The 21,811-nt window shown below is 37.3% G+C and overlaps 1 protein-coding gene across 5 annotated transcripts in view; it reads right to left on the bottom strand.

The window, feature by feature from the left end:
* Nox4 (NADPH oxidase 4) overlaps positions 1–21,811 on the bottom strand; it is an 87,903-nt gene that overhangs the window by 44,364 nt on the left and 21,728 nt on the right. For 3 of the 5 annotated variants that reach the window (XM_050127236.1, XM_050127232.1, XM_050127234.1), the window contains 8 exons: positions 17,975–18,085; positions 16,331–16,415; positions 15,470–15,567; positions 13,528–13,555; positions 10,008–10,080; positions 5,781–5,861; positions 1,963–2,179; positions 38–202 (listed from right to left, as the gene is read on the bottom strand). In XM_050127236.1, coding sequence (XP_049983193.1) covers positions 38–202; positions 1,963–2,179; positions 5,781–5,861; positions 10,008–10,080; positions 13,528–13,555; positions 15,470–15,567; positions 16,331–16,415; positions 17,975–18,085 — 858 coding nt within the window. The remainder of the gene's footprint in view (positions 1–37; positions 203–1,962; positions 2,180–5,780; positions 5,862–10,007; positions 10,081–13,527; positions 13,556–15,469; positions 15,568–16,330; positions 16,416–17,974; positions 18,086–21,811) is intronic. The other 2 variants (XM_050127233.1, XM_050127235.1) reach the window with 2 other exon arrangements.

Genomic DNA, 21,811 nt, shown 5'->3' with positions numbered 1-21,811 from the left:
TAAAGGATATCAGCATAGCCACTAACCACTGGCTCACCTGGCCAGGTCTTGCTTTAAAGTTTTCTTTGACCATGCGGAGTTCCATGACATCTGAGGGATGATGAATTACTGAGATGATGGTGACAGGTTTGTTGCTCCTGATGCATCGGTAAAGTCTCTCAGCACAGTACAGGCACAAAGGTCCACAAATCCAAATCCAGGTCTAAGAGAAATTCGTATAAGTATGCTTCAAGAACAGATGACTGTATAAACAATTGAGAAATAATATTTCAACGTATGTTTAAAACATTAAGATATTGGTAAGAATGAGTAAAACGGCTGATGCTCACAGCAATTCATTCAAACAAAGGTCAAGCTAAAGCTTCATATTTATCTGAGTATTATTTAGAAGAATAAACCAGTTCAGTATTTAGTAAAATAAAATATTGCTCTAGATATTTAATTAACATAAGATAGGTATGTAGATGCAAATATGACTTACATAAACAATGTTAAATGTAAATACATTCCTAGTTTTGAAATTAGGGTGCACTGAACATGTTTTATTATAACTTTTACACAGTATGGTCAAAATTACATTTATATAAAAATGGAGAAAGTCAGATGCCTATGAGAACAATTTTTTCCCCTACAAGGGCACACTATCACCTCCACATCTCTTTAAAGCTTCCAACCGAATTATATTTTATTTATAGAGACGTTTATTTTATTTGTTTATCTGAGACGAGCTTCACTGTGTTAGTACAACACGCTTTTGGACTTGCTATCCTATTGCCTCTGCCTCTTGATTACAGGTTTACAGGCTTTTTATTCCATTTTACCTTCAGTCTGATTTTAACGACTCTTCATAGAAACCTTATTTACACTGTTGTTCCAGACATTGCTCCTTCAGTGAAAACACCTAGCTCCTGCTCTGCAAACTATGACAATGAACGTGACACTCTGAAGAGTAAGCAGGGCAGGATAAGTCCTGCAGCACAGTGAGCTTGCAATTTTGAGCCGATCGCTCGTTGATGATTAAGGCCCATGTCTGGAAAATGGAACTTGTCATGTTTACCTCAGATGATATTCATTATTATATGACACTCAGAAAACTGGCCAGCTGACTCCAAAGTCATCTAAAACTTCATGCTAGCTTTGTTACTTCTCTATCTTTTCTCTTGAAAGCAGAATTTCCTAAGTCTATCCAGTCCTCCATTTCATATTCAGAATAGAGGTCTCACTTAGATGTTGACAGTTCCCTCAGCCACAAGGGCAGACATCATGAGTGTGTGTGTGTGTGTGTGTGTGTGTGTGTGTGTGTGTGTGTGTGTCAGGGGAAGAGGGGAGTAGAAATTACTGAAGTATTTGTGGATTCCTTGGGGAGCTTTTCAAGAACAGCATTTGAGTTAAAGACCTGCACCTACACACTACTCCTCCACCACTTGTTATAGGCTTTAGTCGGGAAACATGTTTAAGCTCAATGTCTTCAGCTGATAGTTGGGTAATTGCTTTAAATTTTAAACTGTGGACACTGAAGGAAGTTGTGCATACAGAGCAACTCAGCGTAGTGCCAAGAATACCACAGCAAGCTTTCAAGAAATTAACTTCACAATTTATAATCTTTGTATTATTATGAAAAACCGTATTATAATTGGTAGCTGCTTTTGTTTTGTATTACAGTTTTTCCTATTCAATCTGCACGTCTTAGTAGCTTTAGAATAAATATGTAGTATTTGGAAGCAAACTCTAGAAGAAGCATACTTCAGTAAAACCGTATAACTAGACATTTTTCTATATTCTAAATGTATGCCTTTTGCCTTGAAGTATTAGATACATTACAAAAAAATACCAATTTGCTTTCTCAGTGTCCTCAAAAATCTCATGGTATCTGAAAACACAGGTTCGGAGACTTGCTTAAATGTAATTTCAGTCATGTGAAACCACAGACTTGGCAGTTCTTAAACACAGAATTTATCTAACCTGTGGAAAATGAGCTTGGAACTTGGGTTCTTCCAGGCAAATCTTCACAAGTGTTTTCTGGTTACCATCTTCTAGTTTTGAAAATCCTTCAGGCAAAGATCCATGAAAATGTTCGGCGATATAGTCTGGGGAGGAAGCAGCCTGAGACTGGGTCCGGTTAAGGCTGATGCAGCCAGGAGGGTGGGTATCTAGATTGGTTTGATACTTCAACAGCCCACTATGTTAAATCAGATCAAAACAAGGAGATGGAAAAAAGACCGAGTCAGTGGACGAAATGGGGTAAAGGGAAACAATTATTTCCTTTTCCTTGTTGGCCTTACATAAACTTTTATAAAAGGTATTCCATATGTAATCTATTCCAGAACTACTAAAATGTCTTAAATTTTAAATAAATTCTCTTTACTAAGCAGTAGGGGAAAATGCTTAGCTCCCCACACAAATACTATGTCTGGGTGGTAGAGGAAAGCGTGTTCAAGCTGCTTGATGTTATTTGAGTTGGACAAGCTTGATTCCTATCAGGCATTTGTACAGCCACTTACAAGTTTTCACTTGAATCAACACTGTAAAAATAGCTCCGTTGCTATACATCTCCAAGGTTTAAAGAAAAGCAGACGGATCATATTTGATCTGGATAAGACTAGATAAAACAGACTTCATGGTTCATGGAGAAATAGTAAACAAAAATAACAGGCATCAAATGCTAGAGCTTGTTGCATCTATGAAAACAATTTTTACATACTCATTAACTCCCAAAGCTGTTTGTTTTCAATCTCGCTATAGCGTTATATATAGAGAGAGAGTTATAAACAAAACCACATAAAAAGCTGATAGTGAACATAGCTCGAAACCCTATTCACAAGGGCATTTCATGCTTTCTTATTTTGCTATGTTGATTCCTGAGATCTGAATATTTTCTTTCTTTCAGTCTTCATTTATTTTAGTGTGTGTGTGTGTGTGTGTGTGTGTGTGTGTGTGTGTGTGCATGGGACTGTATGCACATGTGCACTTGCCCATAAGCATGCACACCCATGTGTCATGAAGAGGCTGGCGGACAACTGGCGGGGGTCAGTATTTTTCTTCCACAATACGGATTCTGGAGATCAACGTCCGGAACAAGTGCTTTTACCCTCTCAGCCAACTCACCAACCCTGGATTGTGTAACTGCTTGCACTGACAAGCAGTGAAAGGAAGAACAAATAACTGTCAGCTTGTTGGGAAAACTCAAAAAAATAAACATCAGTGAGCTGGTGCTATAGCTGCTCTGTGGCAGAGCACCCACCTAGCAAGGCTAATGCTTGAAGCCCCGGGGTTAATCCCCAGCACATGTGTGTGTGTGTGTGTGTGTGTGTGTGTGTGTGTGTGATTAGCACTCAGTCAATGTTAACTTATAACATGTCCAACAACAAAAGTTAAGAATGATGTTGTGTATAGAGTTTAAATCCCTGGGTTAAAGTTTAGGGACATTAATTTGGGATCTAAAAGGAAGAAAATGAGTGGGAATTAGAGTTTTGCCACATTAAAATGAGCATTTTCAGAATTTGGCATTTACTCCATAGGGACACAGCTATTCAGAAAACAGAAGTACATTTGAGGCTAATCTATGATAGACACAGGGAAACCTGGCTTTATCAACCAAGAATGTATATATGTATCAAAATTCATATCATTATTCATAAACAAACAATTGCTATCAGTCATTTAAATAGGAAGCACAATTTTAAAGAGAAAAGTTGTCTGACATTAAGAAAAAAGTGCTAGCTCAAAGTACATTTGAAAATTCTACGGTTAAACAAAACCTAACAAAATCACTTGATGTAATCAACCCTTTTCCTGTAAAATCTATGTAAGCAGAAAGAGCAGCCAAAACAATCGAATCACCTCTTCTTTGAAGCCAAATCTTTTCTAAAATTTCTAGTCAGTACGGATTCATCTATTCCCTGAATTGCTATAATTCCTGTAAATAAATGCTTGTATTTCAAAGATACATTCTGAGGCTCTTTATTGACTTTGTTTAATCTCAAATCAATTATCTCCTAGGAGACTGAAGTCCTATGGCAGATTGCTCTTCTTTACCTCAAGTGTTCAGTACATTGATGGGCAGAGGCGTGGGCGCCCAACACATAGAGACTGTTCTCATCGAGTCTACAGTGTACTGTTAAATAGAAATCTTAGCATGCATGCATGAATCTTGTTTCCAACAACTCCACCTCCTTCCTATTAAAAAAAGATTGGAGGACGATATTACGCATGTGTTTTAGGAGTAAAAATGTGTCTGAATTCCCAGAAATGGCATAAAAGATAATGTAAAATAATTTGCCCACATATGTGCACTTGTTAATTAAAAAGAAAACTTTGAACAAGCTGCAAAATTTACCAGTAGCCATTTTCTTGAAAAGATTGCGCTAAAAAGGTCTTACTATAATCCTCCTTTAAAGTAACAACTTTTTGAGCTCCTGAACCATAAAAAGCCACTGTTTTGAATTGCAATGGAACTTCTTTTTTCATAATTTTTATTTAATAAGGCATAAAAGCAGAATGAATAATTGTATATACTAGTAAGTGATCATGTTTTCTCTTTCCAAATAGGATGAAAAGAAGGGGAAAGGAGGAAAGAAAGGAACTAAACAACGGAGAGATAGTGACAAAGAGATTATAGTCCCAAGTAAGGCCAGAAAAACTTTAAAGAAACATTACAATAGAAAGTCACATAATGAGAAGGGCGAGCTCTCAAAAATATGCATGTCATATGTGTGTGTATTGTCTAGCAGTAAAAAAGAAACTTCAAAATGCCTATGACTGAATCAATTTTATATTAATTAAGCAAATTCTGAAAAGTCACTGAATCTTTCTCAACCTTAGTTTCCCACTTGGAGCTTTCAAAATATTATCTTCATAAAATCCTGAGAATTTATGTCAGAAGATATTTAAAAACATTGGACTTTATGGTTGGCCTATTGTATATGAATAATTGTATTTTAAATTACTGGCACCCTGAGTAGAATATGCTGATCCAATGTCTCCTCCATAACCACAGTTCTGAACTCACAAATTAGCCATTTAAAGGCGAGAGCACATGGTGCGTTCGTGGTATAAGCACAGCTGCTTTCCAGGAGAAAATGCAAAGAAATTCACTGTACCCAACGCTTTTGTTGCAGCCGAAGACTAAACTGAATGCACCTCCACCATGGGAACAAAAACAGTTCTCAGTTGTATCTATCAAAGCCCTCCCCCTTTTGAGCAGCAATGATTGGTCAGGGCTCATGATTTATAAGTGGTCAAGTTTCTGAAGCCTTACATCTCTATGTTCTAGAGTTGGGGTATCAAAAAAAAATTCACTCCAGTTGGTTAATATCCCTGTCCATATCAATGACATCCAAAACTGAAGAGAGGAGGGAATGAGTATTTTGAAGACGCACCCTGAAATAACTAACTAATTTAGATAAATTACTTAACAGCTTGACAAGTAGTTTATAAAACAATATAACGGCAATGGGTTGTTTCTCGAAGCTCTCTTTCCCTGGAAAAACTTGACATGAGAAAATCAGAGGGCGCCAGTTGTACTCCTACCCAATACTATTTAGGATTTGTGAAAACAACCTAAACTAGAAGAAAGTGATGAAACTAAAATATAATTCAAAGATCAGGACTTCAGCTCCTAGTAGGTGGGTGCTGAGTGCATTGAGGGCGTCCCTTGTGGAAGCCCTGGGGTGCTAACACGTTGATTGCCCCTGCAGAGGATCACCCTCTCCACAGATGGTTCCCCGTCTGCTGTAGGAGAGGTGAGAACACGCATTGCCGGCACACGTTGTTCCACTTACCCTGAAACATGCAGGAGCAGCAGCATGTAGAAGACAAAGAAGAGGTTGTGAGTATACCAGAAGATATCATAATTAGAAACTCTGCAAAAGCAAAGCACTTCATCTCAGTCTGACTTCACCTTTGCCACAGAAAAGGAACATTCATTTTGAAAACCATATTTGAAGAACACTGAACTCTCAAGTGTCAAACATCCATCTACTGAGATCGGGGTCTTAACTCACGACACAAGGTAACTATCAAAACTCACAAGTAATACCATTTGAAAGTTGTGTATACTGCTTAATTCAAATAAAGACCATGGTGTAGTCTGATTTAGAATTTTTCTGTCCTTTTTCAGTAGCATTTTCTTTTCATTTGCTTGTTTTTTTGAGACAGGGTTTCTCTATGTAACCCTGGAACTCACTTTGTAGATCAGCTTGGCCTCAGATTCAAAGACCCACCTGTCACTGACTCCTGAATGTGGCAATCAAAGGCAGGCACCACAATTTAAGCTCTTTTTTTTAAAATGTATTAAAATTTTAAAATTTAAATTGTCAAGTATTTTCCAATGTAATACTGTTCTGGTTTCAAAGGATGTTTTGAAGAAGTTCAAAGAAAACTCCAATGGAAAGAAATGAGACTATTACTAAAATTTCAGCATCCTCGACCTGCTTCAGTCACTGCTTCCAGGTCTCTACCTTGAGTTTCTACCCTGACTTTCTTTGACAATAGATTGTGATGCGGAACTGGAAGCCGAAATAAATCCTTTCTTTTTGGTTGGTCATGGTGTTTCATCACAGCAACAGAAAGACGATCTAAGACATTTCTGGTATCATGAAATCGGGATTTTTTTTTTTGACACACCTGAGCATGTTCTGGGGTGGCGGTGGGGGTAGTTGTGCAAGGACTTGAAAGTTTGGGATAGAAAAAAAAATGGATGTTCAGAGTATACTGAGCTACTGTGGGAACTTTTAATGCAAAAGACACTGCAGATAACATCGGTCTGGCACATAAATTTTCAGAGGGAAGTTTGAGAATTCCTTAAAGACTATCTGGGATAGTCGATATTTTGGACTAAGAATAAATGGTTCTGGTCAGCCAGTGGTGAAAAATAAGCCTTGATTAAGAAGAGACCATAGTGGCTGAAAAGAAATCCTCTGGGAAATATTTTCTCCAGGTCAGAACTTTGAAGCCATGGTCCAGAAATGGCCAAGTTCAGGCTGCCAACTGAATTGGGTAATGTGTTTCCCAGGTGGTACTGATTTTGGAGGCATGAAGGGTTATGGAGAGCACCTGAGTGTTTGGCACTGTGAGTGGTCTGGAGAAACCACTGGTAAAGGAACAGACATAGCTGTGATAAAAGCTCCAGGACTGAAGGAATCTTAGGAAGAAGCAGAGGTTAAGCATCATGTGACAGGGCCAGAGTCCCTAACAGAAAGTTTACAGGCTAAGGTGCGGCCCAGTTGCAGCAGAGATCCCAGCATCTTGGAGAAACCAAGGACTGCGGCAAGTATGGAAGGAAACATGAGCCTGCAAGACATTCTGCATGGAATGCGGATGGCAGAACCATAGAAGTGAACCACAGAAGTGGGGTGCCCAGGCCTTTGAAGCCCAGCGGACACAGAGCTTTCCATGGGTGAACATTGGTTTTTACTTTGATCTCATTTGAACTGTTCCCAGGATCTTCTTTTAGAAAGTAGTAGTAAGCAATTTATTTTTGATTTTGCAAGAATACAATGACGAGATTTTGGAATTTAAAGGGATTTCGGACAGTTTAAAGAGACTGGATCTTTAAAAACTGAATTTTAAATGTGGAAGTATCACATTATATAATAAAAAAATAGATATGAAGATGAGACCTTGAGGATAAACAATAAAGAAAAGTAATATATTGCGTCATACAGTGATGTGTCAATTTGGAAAGACGGCCAATTGTTCTAGCTTTTGTTTTGTTTTGTTTATTAACTTGATACAAGCTAGTGTGTTTGGGAAAACAAACTTTAATTGAGGAAAGACTTCCATCAGATTGCCTGTAGAAAATGCTATGGGCCATTCTCTTGATTAATGGTTGCTGCAGAGAAGCCCAGTCCATTGTGGAAGGTCTCCACCTTGGGCGAGTAGTACTAAATTGCATAAGTGGGCTGAGAAAATGGGGAGGAAGCTAATAAGTAGCTCCTCCACAGCTTCCAGTTCAGTAGTGGCCTCCAAGTTCCTGCCTTGACTTCCTGCCTAGACGTCCCTTGGTGATGGAGGGTGACACCTGAGACTCCTAAGCTGAAACAAGCCCGCTCCTCCTCATATTGTTTTTAGTCAAAGTGTTTTCTCACAGCAATAGAAACCCTAGATAAGAGTGTTATTGCTCTGTAGGAGTATAGGATATAAAATAAGCATTGTTTGTTTAATATATGTGAGAGGCACACAGATTTATTTTATTTCACGAGTTTAGAGGAAATATTTACTTATTAAATGTTAGAGTTAGAGGGTAGATATTTGTAAGAGTTCTTTGAATGACTTTAATACTTCACTAACAACTTTTAAAAACCCTCTTTAAGTAAGAGTTAATTATTTTCCATTTGCTTAATTTATAGCATTTGCTTTCCCAAAGAATGTCACCAAAGTCTTCATAATATGAATTTTGTGCCTATCTAATTTGTTTTTATCTTTAGGTCAAATACTACATGAATGTTAATACTTCCAATAAGTATCGGAGGGAAATGGGTGGCTGGGAGGAGGCGGAAATTTTTTTTTCTTTAAATAAAAATAAATAAATATAATAAGTATCTAATGCTCTCTAAAAATAAGTTTATCTATTTCAGGCCCATTCATAGGGAAGAACAGCCTATTTTCCCCAAACCTAGACTTTAAAATTTATAGTTTCTATAAGAAGCTTAAAAATACACTTACTTTTTGAGCCAAGTGTTTTACATCTAAATATGTATGTAAACATAATGTCGGGTACCTGTTTCAGAATTTACTATTTGAGCCAAGTGTTTTACAACTAAATATGCTAACCCCAAAAGCTCAACACGCATAGGTCTTAAAAAATACTGTGCTACGTGCATGGTGACAGAGAAAACTAAGATATGTTAACACGGAAAATGTTTAAAACTCTTATGTGAGTCCAAGTTCCGTTGGTGGAATGGCACATAGCAATCAAGAGTAAGGGGTTGTGTCCAGGAAAATAAACCACAGAATGGCAAAACTGATCTTCTGTGATGATTGGGAGGGGAGTATAATTATGGGGAGATGTATATGAAAGTATAAAAATAGAGTCCTTTGAAAATAACATTTTTAAATTATTTTAAAATTGTACACACATTTATTTGTTCGTTGATTTTTATATCTCAGTCAATGCAATAATTAAATATTTTTAAGCTACGAGATCTGTTGATATTTTTTTCTCTCTTTTCCTTTATTCAAGCAAAAAGTTTAATTGATTATGAGAGACACTTCTATTCTGAAATGGAGTGTGCTCACTCAGAAAAAAAAAATACATGCAAGTGCTCCTGACACATATCTGACACTTATCAAGGTGTGTGGGAGGGAGAGGTGGGGGAATAGTGTGTTTGTGTGTGCTCATGTGTAGATGTGTCTGTCCAGAAAGCCCCCATTTTCCATCGGTCTACAGGTAGCTCCAGCCAGTGCTGGATAAGCACTATGCATGACTTATACATTGAGAATATGGATTTGCACTCAGGACCTCACGCTTGGGTGGCAAGCACTTTCCCACCTGGGTCTTCTCCCAAGCCCCACCAACAATATTTTAACCTGAAAAATCAATGTGAATCATGTTTCTCACTATTTCAGTTTGTGTCAGTTTTGTTTCAGAGGCTTTACTTAAAACACTACTTTATATTATAGTCAAAACCAAAAACTGCCAGCTGCAAAATGTTTTTAAAGCATATATTCCTGGGAACTCTCAAGTTCGGTGGGCAGGCAGTCAAATTCGGGGCTACATCCAATTATGTTTAATAGGAAAGATCCTGAAGAATTCTACTTCCGGAGGTATTCAGTAGAAATTCCCATATATTATTCCTTTTGACTAGTAAAATGTAATTTTCAAAATCTGGAAACAAAATATAGAAATGTCTCCACTGCAACTGTGCCAACCCACAAGAACCCGCTGAAAACCGCACTGTCTAAATACTTTAGCCACCCGAGACTTTTCCTATTGGCACAGAAATGAGTATAAATGGACAGCAATGTGGACACCATGGACAGGTGAGGAAGGAAACTCCGACACTTACCTTATCGCATAGGTAGAACCTGTAACCATGAGAAACAGTGCCACCACCATGCAGACACCCGTCAGACCTGGAACTGGGAAAGCATTAACAAGTGCATTTTAACTTAATACTGGGAAGAAAGTTTAAAAAATTATGATATCAGAATACTCGCCATGTTAGAAACAAATTTCACTTTAAAGAGCCACATATAAAACAAGGGATCTAATCTCTGGCACTTAAACTTTTGAGTTCTTTTCCAAATACACAGACTTAGTGCCATTCGAAAAAACTGCCCTTGCCTTATGCACCTAACCTGAACAATGTCTTCCGTGCATTTTTTTTTTTCCTATGTTACTCATTTCATGGCATCTTTTCCATTTCCTCTTGGTAAATGATTGCTTTCCAACCATATGGGGGGAAATTAGTCCACCTTGCCCTGAAGGACAGACAATAGGATATTTGAAAGCAGTATCCCTGAATGGCCTAGTTCCTGAATATATACTCAAAGAAGAAAGCATATATCAACTCGAATACTCTTCTGAGAATATTCATAGCTGTTTTTAATAGTCATGAATATAGTTACTCGCATTAACATCAACAGATAAGTAGAGAAATAGTTGTATTGCTACACATATCTGGAAAATTAATGAGCAATATAACAAGAAGTATTGATGGATTAAGCATCACCATGATTGAATCCCCCAAATTATTAGATTGAGTAAAAGATGTAAAGTTTTCCCATCCACTAACATGTAAAAATGTGCTGATTAATTTTTATGTAAAAGTCTAGAATTTTCGTGTTACCTTTTAGTTATGAAAGCAGCTGAGTCACATGAAGGGACAGAAAATAAGAGAGATAATTAAGGGTCATATTTGGGAGCAGGGTAATGGAAATAAATGAAGTCTTGATTTTGGTAAAGACTAACTCATATGCATATTAAAGTCAATCAAAGAATGTGTTTTCCATATATATGGGCAATTTAGTGGATGTTAGTTAGATGTGGAAAGATTTGAAAAACAAACAAACAACAAAACCCTCTACTTAAGCCTCAAAAGCTATGTAAGTGTTAGAATCCATGATTATTACATACTATAAAATTTGGGATCCGATGGACTTCCCTGATAATTTCATTCTGCCTTCATTAAGTATTTAGGTTTGGAGGATTCCTGTGTCAGTCTAAACCTACCACAATTGGTCAGTAAATAAAGCATCTCTCTACAAAGCATCTTAATGGGTAATTTGGAATACATCCACAGTTTTCTATTAGTAAGATATTCACTTCTGTTTCTCAAAAGAATCAGAAGCATTCTTTGAAGAGTCACAAGCCTTATTAGTGCAATAAAGCATCTCAGAAGAACTACAAAGATGCACTGGGATGGAATATTTCCTAAAATTGACTAGAGAATGTCCTGCATGAAACAGAACGAGGAAAACACGGAGGAAAAATCTGGAACGAGAGGGAGAGAACATAGCAGGCTTAACTCTTGTCACTGGAAGATGAAAGAGAAGCCCATGACCACCCAGCCTATCTTCAAAATGGTCTGACATTACGGTCTTGTAATTATTCCTCTGGCAAAGTCATCAGAAAACTACAGAGAAGAAATTCAATGATTTTTAATTCTCTTGATAAAATTATCTTTTTTATCTAAAATTTGTTGTTGCTTTTATTTTCTGTATACCCAATTTGTTTTTGCAGTATTTTTAAACACAGTATACAACATATTGGGCTTCATTAGGACATTTGCAGTCATATTTTGTTCCTGTTGAATCTTCCTGTTTGCCTCCCCCTGTTCTCCTCTCTCAGATCCCCTAGGCTCTCCCATGAGCTCACTTCCACTTTCATGTCAAATACTTTTTATTGTCTGTTTTTCCCCATTTCACCCCTTAGGGTTCTAACCCTCCCTCCGTGATTTCCTTACACACACACACACACACACACACACACACACACACACACAAAATTAAAGTAGGATTTGGTTGTGGGAGAAAACATACAGGCTTTATCCCTAACATAATTTATATAACATAATTTTCAGTTCCACCTATTTTCTATAGATGTCATGATTTTATATTTTTCCAAGGATGGATAAAAATTCAATCACATGTATGTACCATATTTTCTTTAGCTGGTATGGCTCAGTTTCTTAGATACTGTGAATAATGTATAAAAAAAACATGTATGTGCAGAATTCTGTCTCTCGAAATGATTAAGAGTCCATATAGTTCATACTGAGTACGAAGTTCTGTCATAGACCTTTTACCCAGAATGTAAAAGCTCTGGATTCAGTCTCACAAAACTGACTGCTGATCAAAACGTATAAAGTAGATTATTTCATTCAGATAACTTAAGAAGAAAAATATACAATTGGTAAAGATACCCAAACCCATTGTAATTAGAATGACCAAAAAGGTAAGGGTTGAGACCATCTTAAAGAAACCCAGGTCCTAGTAAATGCAAGTAAATAGGCAAAAAAATTGTTTCTTACAATCTGGGATTTGGTGTAGATGTATGCAACAAATTAAAGAGATAAACCAGGGCTTTTGTTTTCAGTTAAATATTGGTGGACTTTTAAAGCGTGTCATTGGATATTTAATATAAAATGAAATTAGTCTAAAAAAAAAATCTTGGTCCAGTAGTGAATCCAGAGAGATTGAAGAACATAGAAAATAAAGCACAGGGGGACTCTAAGTGATAAACACAGAGTTATCCTTGAAACATTGAATGGCTTCTAATACACTCTTGACTCACAACTAAGCTAAGTTCTAATCCATTAGACGCTTATGGACATAAATTCTAAAACACAGGAAAAACAGACTAAAATTAATCACTAGTCCAGCTGCATAAACTTGCTCACATGAATTATCCCTGTTTATCTGAAAGTACTTGAGCCCCTCAAATAATAAAGACATATACTTGTATTTTTGAGAAAGAAAACTGGCACATGTATTCTTACTTATTTACATCTATTCATATGAAAATGATTAATTAGTAGCCTTTACAATGCATAATTGCACCAAAATGCCCTGCCCGAATGACCTTGAAAGGATAGTCTTGAAAAGGAACAATCAATCACTCAATCACGAATAGAAAAGGTAACACAGACCCAAAACTTAAGTAACTACCTTGCTTATTGATTTTAAGATCGAATCTCGCTTATCAGTGTAAGATGACTCAATTATTAGAACTGCACTGACGCCAAGAGTCTGGTTGTTTTCCCTCTAAACTTTGAGAGCAGGTACTCAGGACATGTATCTGACCTTGCACAGCACCAGTCACTGTTCAAAGCAGGCCTTCTGGGGGCATAGGCATTATAGTCTTTTCATTCAAAGAACTTGTCAAAGAATATACAACAAACCAATGTCACTGATTGCTTTTACTCTTTGTTTCTTTGAGCTCCAAACTACCTGTTTCCTTCCCTCAGTGGGCACTGCAGCATCATAGCCAGACTATTAACATCACTTATAGAATGTGGGAATTTGACTATGCTAATTTCCAAAGGCCTTTGTGAATCTAAGGAAAAACAACGAATAACAACTTACCAGTTGTGAAGAGAAGCTTTCTAGGATCCTGAGAAAAGAAAAAAAAAATATTTCACTGGAAAATAAAATGCTAACGGCATAAACCTCTGCAAGAAGTTCGCAAGGTTTGTTGCCGTGTATTAGGAATTAGAGCAGCACTCTTACAGTGTGAATAACAGCTCAATTAAGTCTCAGGACATTTTTGCATTATATAAAGCAAAATCAGAGAAGTCTTCCTGCCTGAGAAAAGGGAAGTGCTGGATAAGGTAGAAGACCTGACCATTGATGTGATTACAGGCTGTCTGTAATGTTTATTCTTCAATGACATTGAGACTCAATAGCTTAAGCTATATTGCAAAACTGAATGTATATTATGGTCTCACTATGTTGCCCAGAATATTGTACGTTTAAAAATTTATTATCGTCCAGACTCTACAGCTAAGATAGCTTTTAAATACTCTGCATTCAATGCCCAAAAAATAATAATTTTTAACTCTAAAACACGGGCCAGTCATGTTAGCACATGCCTTTAATCCCAGCACTCAGAAAGTCAAAGGCAGGTAGAGTTCTGCGAGTTCATGGCCTGTCTAGTCTACAAAGTGAGTTCCAGTACAGCCAGGGCAACACAGGCATGTCCTGTCACATCCTCATAATCTGCCATCTGAAAGACTAAAAAAAAGCCAAGACAGTGGAATATTGGGCAACTAACTATAAGCAGATAGTATGAAAATGGGAAAACTACTGTAGGTGTTAAAGAAGTATGAATTACAGAAAGAGGAGCATAAAAGGGAATGCTACGCTAAGGAGATAATAGTGAGAAAGAAGCAAATATTGATAAGGTGGGGGAAGGCTAGAGGATGGCACAGGGAGTTTGGTGGAGACAGAGAAACAGAACTCAGCCTGATACATGCCATGTGAAGAGTTGACACTGGACAGGCTAGGAAGCTACATTCTCCAGAGAATCTCAGGGCTTTACTCAGTATATAATCACTTGGTCATCCTTTTAAAAGTAGCAATTCCCATGCCCTAGTCATACTAATCAAATCATATTCATGTTTATATATGGTCCTAGAGGCAACAGATTCATCGAACATTATTTGCGGTATTCAGTTTTACAATTTGTTTTGTCATTTGTTTCCTTTTAGGAAGAGTCAAACAAATGATGATAGCTGTGTTGGCTGAGAAGGCTCTAATGATATGTGAAGCACTAAATGGAGTATGGAATGAGGGGAACATTTAATAAGAGGGCAAGTCACTGTCATTTATCATAAAAGGGCATGGAGACAGAGCAGCTTGGCTTGGTTGCAGCCTTGGTCCTGGGAAGACAATGTGAATGTACTGAGCCACAGAGACCTAGCCAGGGCTGTGCATGAGCCGCACATCTACTCTGGCTGACCACATACAATCTCATCTCAAGAACAGAGAGATGAAATGAAAGAAGAGCATCCCCTAAGTCAGATAAGGCATGCTAGGAAATTCAGCTCAAGGTCGTCTATTCCACGGAAACAAAAGAATCATAAAAAGACACTAACATCCTAAGTCAAATAACTTCATTATTTAGTATCCACAAATAATCAGCCTGCAGCTGTGCCCTGTTCCCCCTGCTCAGTAAGGGAGTTATTAAAGTATTTTTACCTAAGATTGGCACTGGCGTCACTTTCGGCTAACCGAGAGGAATTAGACAAAGGCTGCTGGGAGTCAGAACGGAGATCTGAGTGGCAACCTTCTGAATACGGCAGGGTATAAAAAGTAGACCCTGCAAACTCCCATTTTTCAGCAGGAGAAACTATAGAATAGTAATTACCTGCAATTTCTATTGAAAGGGAATAAAACTCAACTTGACAACCGCATTTTAAAAGCACTCAAAGGAGCAGCAAGGTACAAATTTTCTGTAAAAATCACAGCCCCTCATTAGTTATCTAATGACAAGCGAAAGGAAAATGGAAGGGCAAGGACCACCCACCTCATTTTGGTATCGTGCTGCATTCAGTTCAGGGAAATCTTCGCTATAGTTCACTGAGAAGTTGAGGGCATTCATCAAGTGGGCAGCCACATGCACCCCTATGGGACCACACCAGGGATAAGTCAGTGGGGATTTCAACGCATGTTCTTTGTCTAGAAGTCAACAGTTCTCCATAAAAAAAACTCCAATAGTTATCTAAGCAATGAAATATCTGGGTGAAACTATTCTAAAACACAAAATGAAGATCACCTGAATGTAGATAACTTACTAAAATTACATGCATTTAAATTCTATTCTTCTACTCAATTGTCAATATAAAAAATGCTGGCCAAATACATCTTGAGCTAGAATCATATTTTTAAACAAAAATCTCACATTCTAATTTTCATTCACATATGGTCATACAATATTACATTTGAGCCTGGAAATGCTTAGTCTCCTTACTTTAACCTTTACAAATGATGTTATTTACTATTATAAGAAAGTCACTATGACCTTGGGTTCAGCATCTGAACAACATAATGCAAAATGCCGTAAGAAACACCCATGTTTGAAGTAGAAAATAAACAAGATCTCCTGAGTAAATTGGGAGCATGGGGACCTTGGGAGAGGGTTGAAGGGGAGGGGAGAGACAGAGAGGCGAGCAGAGCTCAATAAAAATCAATTAAAAAAGAAATACCTATGTTCTTAGTTCCTTTCACACCTGTCTCCAGACTCACAAAAAGAGTGACTAAAATACCTAATTAGAAAATCACTAAATAAGCTCATGGTAGGAGAAAACATACAGAAGGAAATCAAATATTCTGCATTGGTAAGATGGACAATTCTGAAAAAAAAAAAGATCATTTTCCACTTTCTCACCTGAGAAAATACAGATAGTTATGCCACAGGTTATGTGGAACGTCTTACTTTTATCCAATAATCTTCTCGTTCTCCTGCTTGGAACCTAAATAAAAACAAATTAATATGGTAAGAGTAATACAACCAGTCAAAATATGTATAATTTTTTTCATTACACCATTGCTAATATCATCAAAAATGTGAATCTACAGCACAAGCCTAATAGTCAAAATTGAGGGAATTATGGCATCATGATTCACTGAAGGCATTCAAATGAATGTGAGAAAGTATACTATTGAGCTGTAAAAAACTGAAAGACACACTGTTGGATAAAAAGATTAGAACCACACTGTGTTCTTACGTTGCTCGAAGCAAACATCACTGGACTTATGTCTGGGCTGACATTTGTCTCCAACTCTCATCTGTCACAACATAGGTGAAACTGTCTGATAACTTGGCATACTTTTTAAATGTTTAAATTTGATAGAATACATGACTTCCTTTTTGTTGCAAAGTAAAGTTATTTTTTAGTTAGGCCAATCACATCTATGGTTTTAAATACCCGCTGGATTTGTAGAAACATAATAGCCAAGGATCTTTAAATAGCTGTGATTCGTACTGGGCACCAACTCTTTAAGGCTATTATCTAATGAGAAATCTGGAGGGAACTTCTCGCATTCCGCCACTTATATTCCTTCTCTTCGTGCCAAGCCAGTGTCTGGCCAGAGGGACCAAATCCTAGCATTTAGGAATATTGGCAACCTGGGGAATGTTATTTTCATAAATGACTGCATTAAGATAAAGACTTTTCAAGTATAACTGCCTGGAAAAAAAACTGAGAAGTTTTGCTAGAGTAAATCAGCATTGCACACTTCACAGATCACTGACAACAGCTCTGAAAACATAATTAATTATCTACCCGTGTATCCCTGGTTATTTTGGTGAAGAATCAACACATGCATACAAACATGTTCATGCTCACACATATGCAAAAGACTAATCAAACCCAAAAAAAATTGTAGGTGAGTTCTTAAATAATGACACAGAATTTGTTCATTCCCTCTCTCACTTTGCAACCGTAAGCATCATAGATGAGAATTGGTACTGAATAAAGGCATCTATTTCAGCCTCTTGCATAGCTCAAAATGAGTCATGCGTGCTAAGCAATGAAAAATTGCACTTATTAGCAATCTGTACAATACTCCAAGGCCACAGGACTCAGGTTTGCTCATGTGAACTTTGTTAAGGAAAATTTTAGACCTCAATGAGGTCTGATAGAGTGGAAAAAAGCTCAGAACTGGAATTAACTTTTAGCTCTGTCATTCACGCATTTCCGATCTTGGTCAAGCCATACTCTCTATACCTCGGGTTCTCAAGCTTAAAATAGACCAGTGATATCTGATTGCAGAGTTGTTGTTAGGAGTCATGAGAGTTCTGAAGTACTGAAAATAGTCCCTGAAAGCATGATTGATAATACGTCTGCAATTCTCTATCCTACACTAATTTTGCAGAATAGTTTTCTGACCGCTTTTACAATGGCTGTGTCCCTTACCATCACCGAGAAGTAAAATTCTAAAAGGAATCAATTAAAAAAAACAGCAAAATTAACATGTGATCCTTATACTTGATTTCTAAACAGAAATTCATAAACATATTTTTTCATACCTTCTGTGATCCTCTAAGATAAGCCAGGAGTGTCCGGCACATGGGTAAAAGGATAAGGCTGCAGTTGAGGTTCAGGACAGATGCAGAGGCTCTGCTTAGACACAATCCTACCTGAACAAACAAGACAAGGGTCAAAACAGAGTCAAGTATAAATGAAAAGCAACAGGTCTCGCCCTGCTCTCTAAGGACCATTACAAATGCCAAGTCCTTCAAGAGTCCTGAAGGGTTCCTTTCATCTCACTAAAGCTTCCTGAGGGGGAAAGAAAATCTTTCTGCTCCCAATGGCCATAAAACTGACTTTTCTCCTTTCTGCTAATGATATAATCACTTTAACATATTTTTGCATTTGTGGGTCAATTTCTTACACTACCCTCGCTTTAAGAAGCTTGTGGTCTCAACACTATGTGTTCTACAACCCCAGGAACAGGCATCACAGGAATCAGAACTCGCTGATAAGCTAAGGAGAGTTCTAAAAGGAACTGCATTTGTAGTCTGCCCTGTCTCTGGAACTCCCTCCATCTCTACACAGCTACCCATTCACACACAGTCCCCTCCAACTCTTCACTCCAGCCGCTCTGTTCCTCTTCCAGCTTCGCCTTAAACTATGGGTACTGCCCTGGCCTGAAGATGGGAGCTATCCCAGTGAGACAAGGACTCTTGTTACTTTTGTATTGTCCCATCATGTTTTCAACACTCTTCCAATCACCTCTTTTTAAATCTTATTTTATTTTTAATTGACAAATAAGTACTGTACACATTCATTAGGTATAAGGTGAAATATTTACATGAACACACAATGTAAGATGACCACACTACACTAACCGAGATGCGTCACTTCCTGCTTTGCATCAACACTTACCATTGTTTGCATTAAGGTCACTAATTCAACTCTTTTCTGCACTGTGAAACACGTAATACATTACTGACTTACAATTGCCACATTGCTCAACTGGTCATCGGAACTTGTTTCTCCCGTTTACTAATAATCTTCAACTAACAAAGTTCACCACAGCAAGCCCCAGTAATCATTATTCTACCCTCTGATTCTGTGAATTCAACTATTAGATTCTAAATTGTAAGTAACACCATGATAGTTCTCGTCTCTGTGTGGCTCACTTGACTGAGAACACTCTAAGTTCAATACGTTGTTACAAATTACCAATTTGAAATAAGACCATATCTAGTAAAACTGTGATTCATTTGTCTAAATATATAGGGTCTTTTTGTTGTTTTAGTGTTTTAACTTTTTTAAAAGAAATTCATTTCCATTTGATCACTGTTAAAATATTTCTTCATGCTTGAATAAAGGAATTATATAGAACAGATCCTATAGATGTTAGTAAACACCTATCTTTACTGTTCAATTTGCATTTATTAACTCTAAACATCCCCCTGAAACTTGAGAATGTAATTGGTAGTAATATCTCTTCTATATGACAGAACATGTCATTATGATATTAAGATTTGACCCACCACCGCTAGGAGCAGCAGCAACAACAACAACAAAAACAACATGAAATTTATAGAACCAAATCACCATCCTAAAGATTCTGCCTCAAGTAGCTGTGCTCTTAATCACTGCACACACCACCTCCTAAGCTTGACTTTAAATAAAGAACGGAAGCAAATAGCAGACAATAAATACTTTGTTGGTTGATCACTGAAGATTAGAACTAAGTGGTTTTAGAAAACCACCCTAGATGCCTTCCCTTTTCATGACGCTGTCCATTCCCAAGATGGTCTTTGTTCCTGCTCGTAATCATTAGAGAAGCCTGAGGTATGAATTCTGTAGTACTAGAGGAAGCCACAAGGGCATATTCATTACAATGGACTGGAAATGGTATGGTGGAGATGGGATTTCCAACACACTTTTTCCTTTGCTCTATGACGTATGACTGCCTTTGACTTCCTTTGCTTTTTCCTGTTTCTCCTGGTGCCTGCTAATCTCCCTATGAACACAGTATCTCTAAAATGCTTTAACGTCACTTTGCATCGGTTGCTTTAGAACAGATTGTTACTGTGATCCTCAGATGAGCTCCTTAAGTTAGGCTCTGACACCTCATAGATGACAGCTGTTACAAAAGAAGAGATATTCAGCTAGGAATTCTCAGTTCCATGGAGAATTTTGGAGTAGTATCTGGATACCTTTTCTACAATTTTTCCAGATAACTCTAAAAATGTAGCCTAGGTTGAAGACCACAATCTTAAGCTACTTGGCTAAGCTGTGCTGCTTATGAGGTAGGAAATGACGGCAACCATTAAATTATAACAAGTAAATGTGTATTCCCAAATGTATGGCCAAATTTAACTTCAAAACTTAATTTTCATTAGAAATATTAAAGCAATTATTCCAAATATACATAAAACCAAGAAGTGACAGCAACGTCACCTCTATAAAGCTGACACGGTATATATCACAGAAGCTGGGCCCACTGCTTGATAATCTGATGCACAAAATGAAGCTGGATGAATAAAAGATGTTTTCTTGTGTTACAAACCGTTGTAAGAAAGCAAGTACTTCATGCATTTTGCAGATGATTTATAAAGGAATCTGAAGAAGTCAAGTAGTTTGCCCAAAGCCACAGAAATTGAAGGAAGTAAATTCTGTACCCAGAATACGCCTTTTGATCTCATATTAAAAACACGGGGAATCAAAAGGCATCAAAAACTATGGGAGGAAAACCGTGAAATGTAATAAGTTAGCTCCAATAGTTCCCATGGGCCTCCTCCATCATGTCGCAGTTGCCAGTACAACTCACTGGCCAAGTCAAAATCTTGAATTTCATCTCCCATCAAGCCTGGGTGTTTCACTGTATGCTTGGGTTCTGATTTACGACTGTAGTTCTAGCCAGAGCCACCTCCTCTTCAGTCAGGACGCTCATAAATGGATGTGTGTCTGTTTAGGCATCAAACCTGAAGTTCTCCTGTGTTGCCTTGATTCTCACAAAGCCATTCAGAGAGGGAAACAATATCTTTATGTCAACTAATCTCTCCTTGACTCTCTCAACTGGCAGTCAACTCCAGGACTACATCCTTGACTTTTTCCTGTCTACTCTTTCATCATACCCATGATTCTCAGAAGCAATGACTGGTCTTCACAGAATTTTAACCTCAGGCCTAACATGATGGCAGTACTCTGTAAAAGCAAAATTTAATTGACTCCAGACATAAACCATGCATTGATAGCAAGCTTACTACTAGCAATGATTCCTTGTGTCTTTATTCATAATGTATGTGTATCTAACAGTAAATTTACATTGAGGAGTTCACGGTATCACAGAAAATAATTTGAATAGTCAATGAAAGTCCCACTATTATCAGAAGATATCATGTCTCTACATGAAATGCAGTAATATTTATACACATATAAAGAAAAAGAAATACATTTTAAAAGCTACAAACTTACATAGGTCACTGCCATAACTCTCTTATTGTAACCCCCAGAAGTCATATGCAAATCCATGCATTAAGACAACCTTAGATAAATCTTCTGTGAAGTGATTGAATCTGTAAAAAATTCTAGTAAATATATCTCACATAAATCAACACAAATGCTTATTTTAATAGGTTTTTTTAAGATTGAAATCTAGTTAAGAAGGACATAATTAAATCCAGTAAGATTGTGAGACAAATCAGAGGAGGGAAGAACAGATTCTCAGTAGAGCATATTTTATAAGTTACAGGTCTTCAAATCAAAGTTGTGAGAATTTAAAGACTACTACCAATTCTCTCCAGATATGGGAAAGTTATTTCTACTTTCTGATGTTTGTATTATTCATCTGCAGCATCTTGTAAGGAGTCACAAATTATTGTAAAATAGAAGGCATTTTCTACACC

This window comes from Alexandromys fortis, unplaced genomic scaffold (assembly GCF_014885135.2).
Source record: "Alexandromys fortis isolate MF-2015 unplaced genomic scaffold, M_Fortis_MF-2015_v1.1 scaffold_272, whole genome shotgun sequence".
NCBI lineage: Eukaryota > Metazoa > Chordata > Mammalia > Rodentia > Cricetidae > Alexandromys > Alexandromys fortis.
This window is presented reverse-complemented; position numbering and strand designations above follow the sequence as displayed.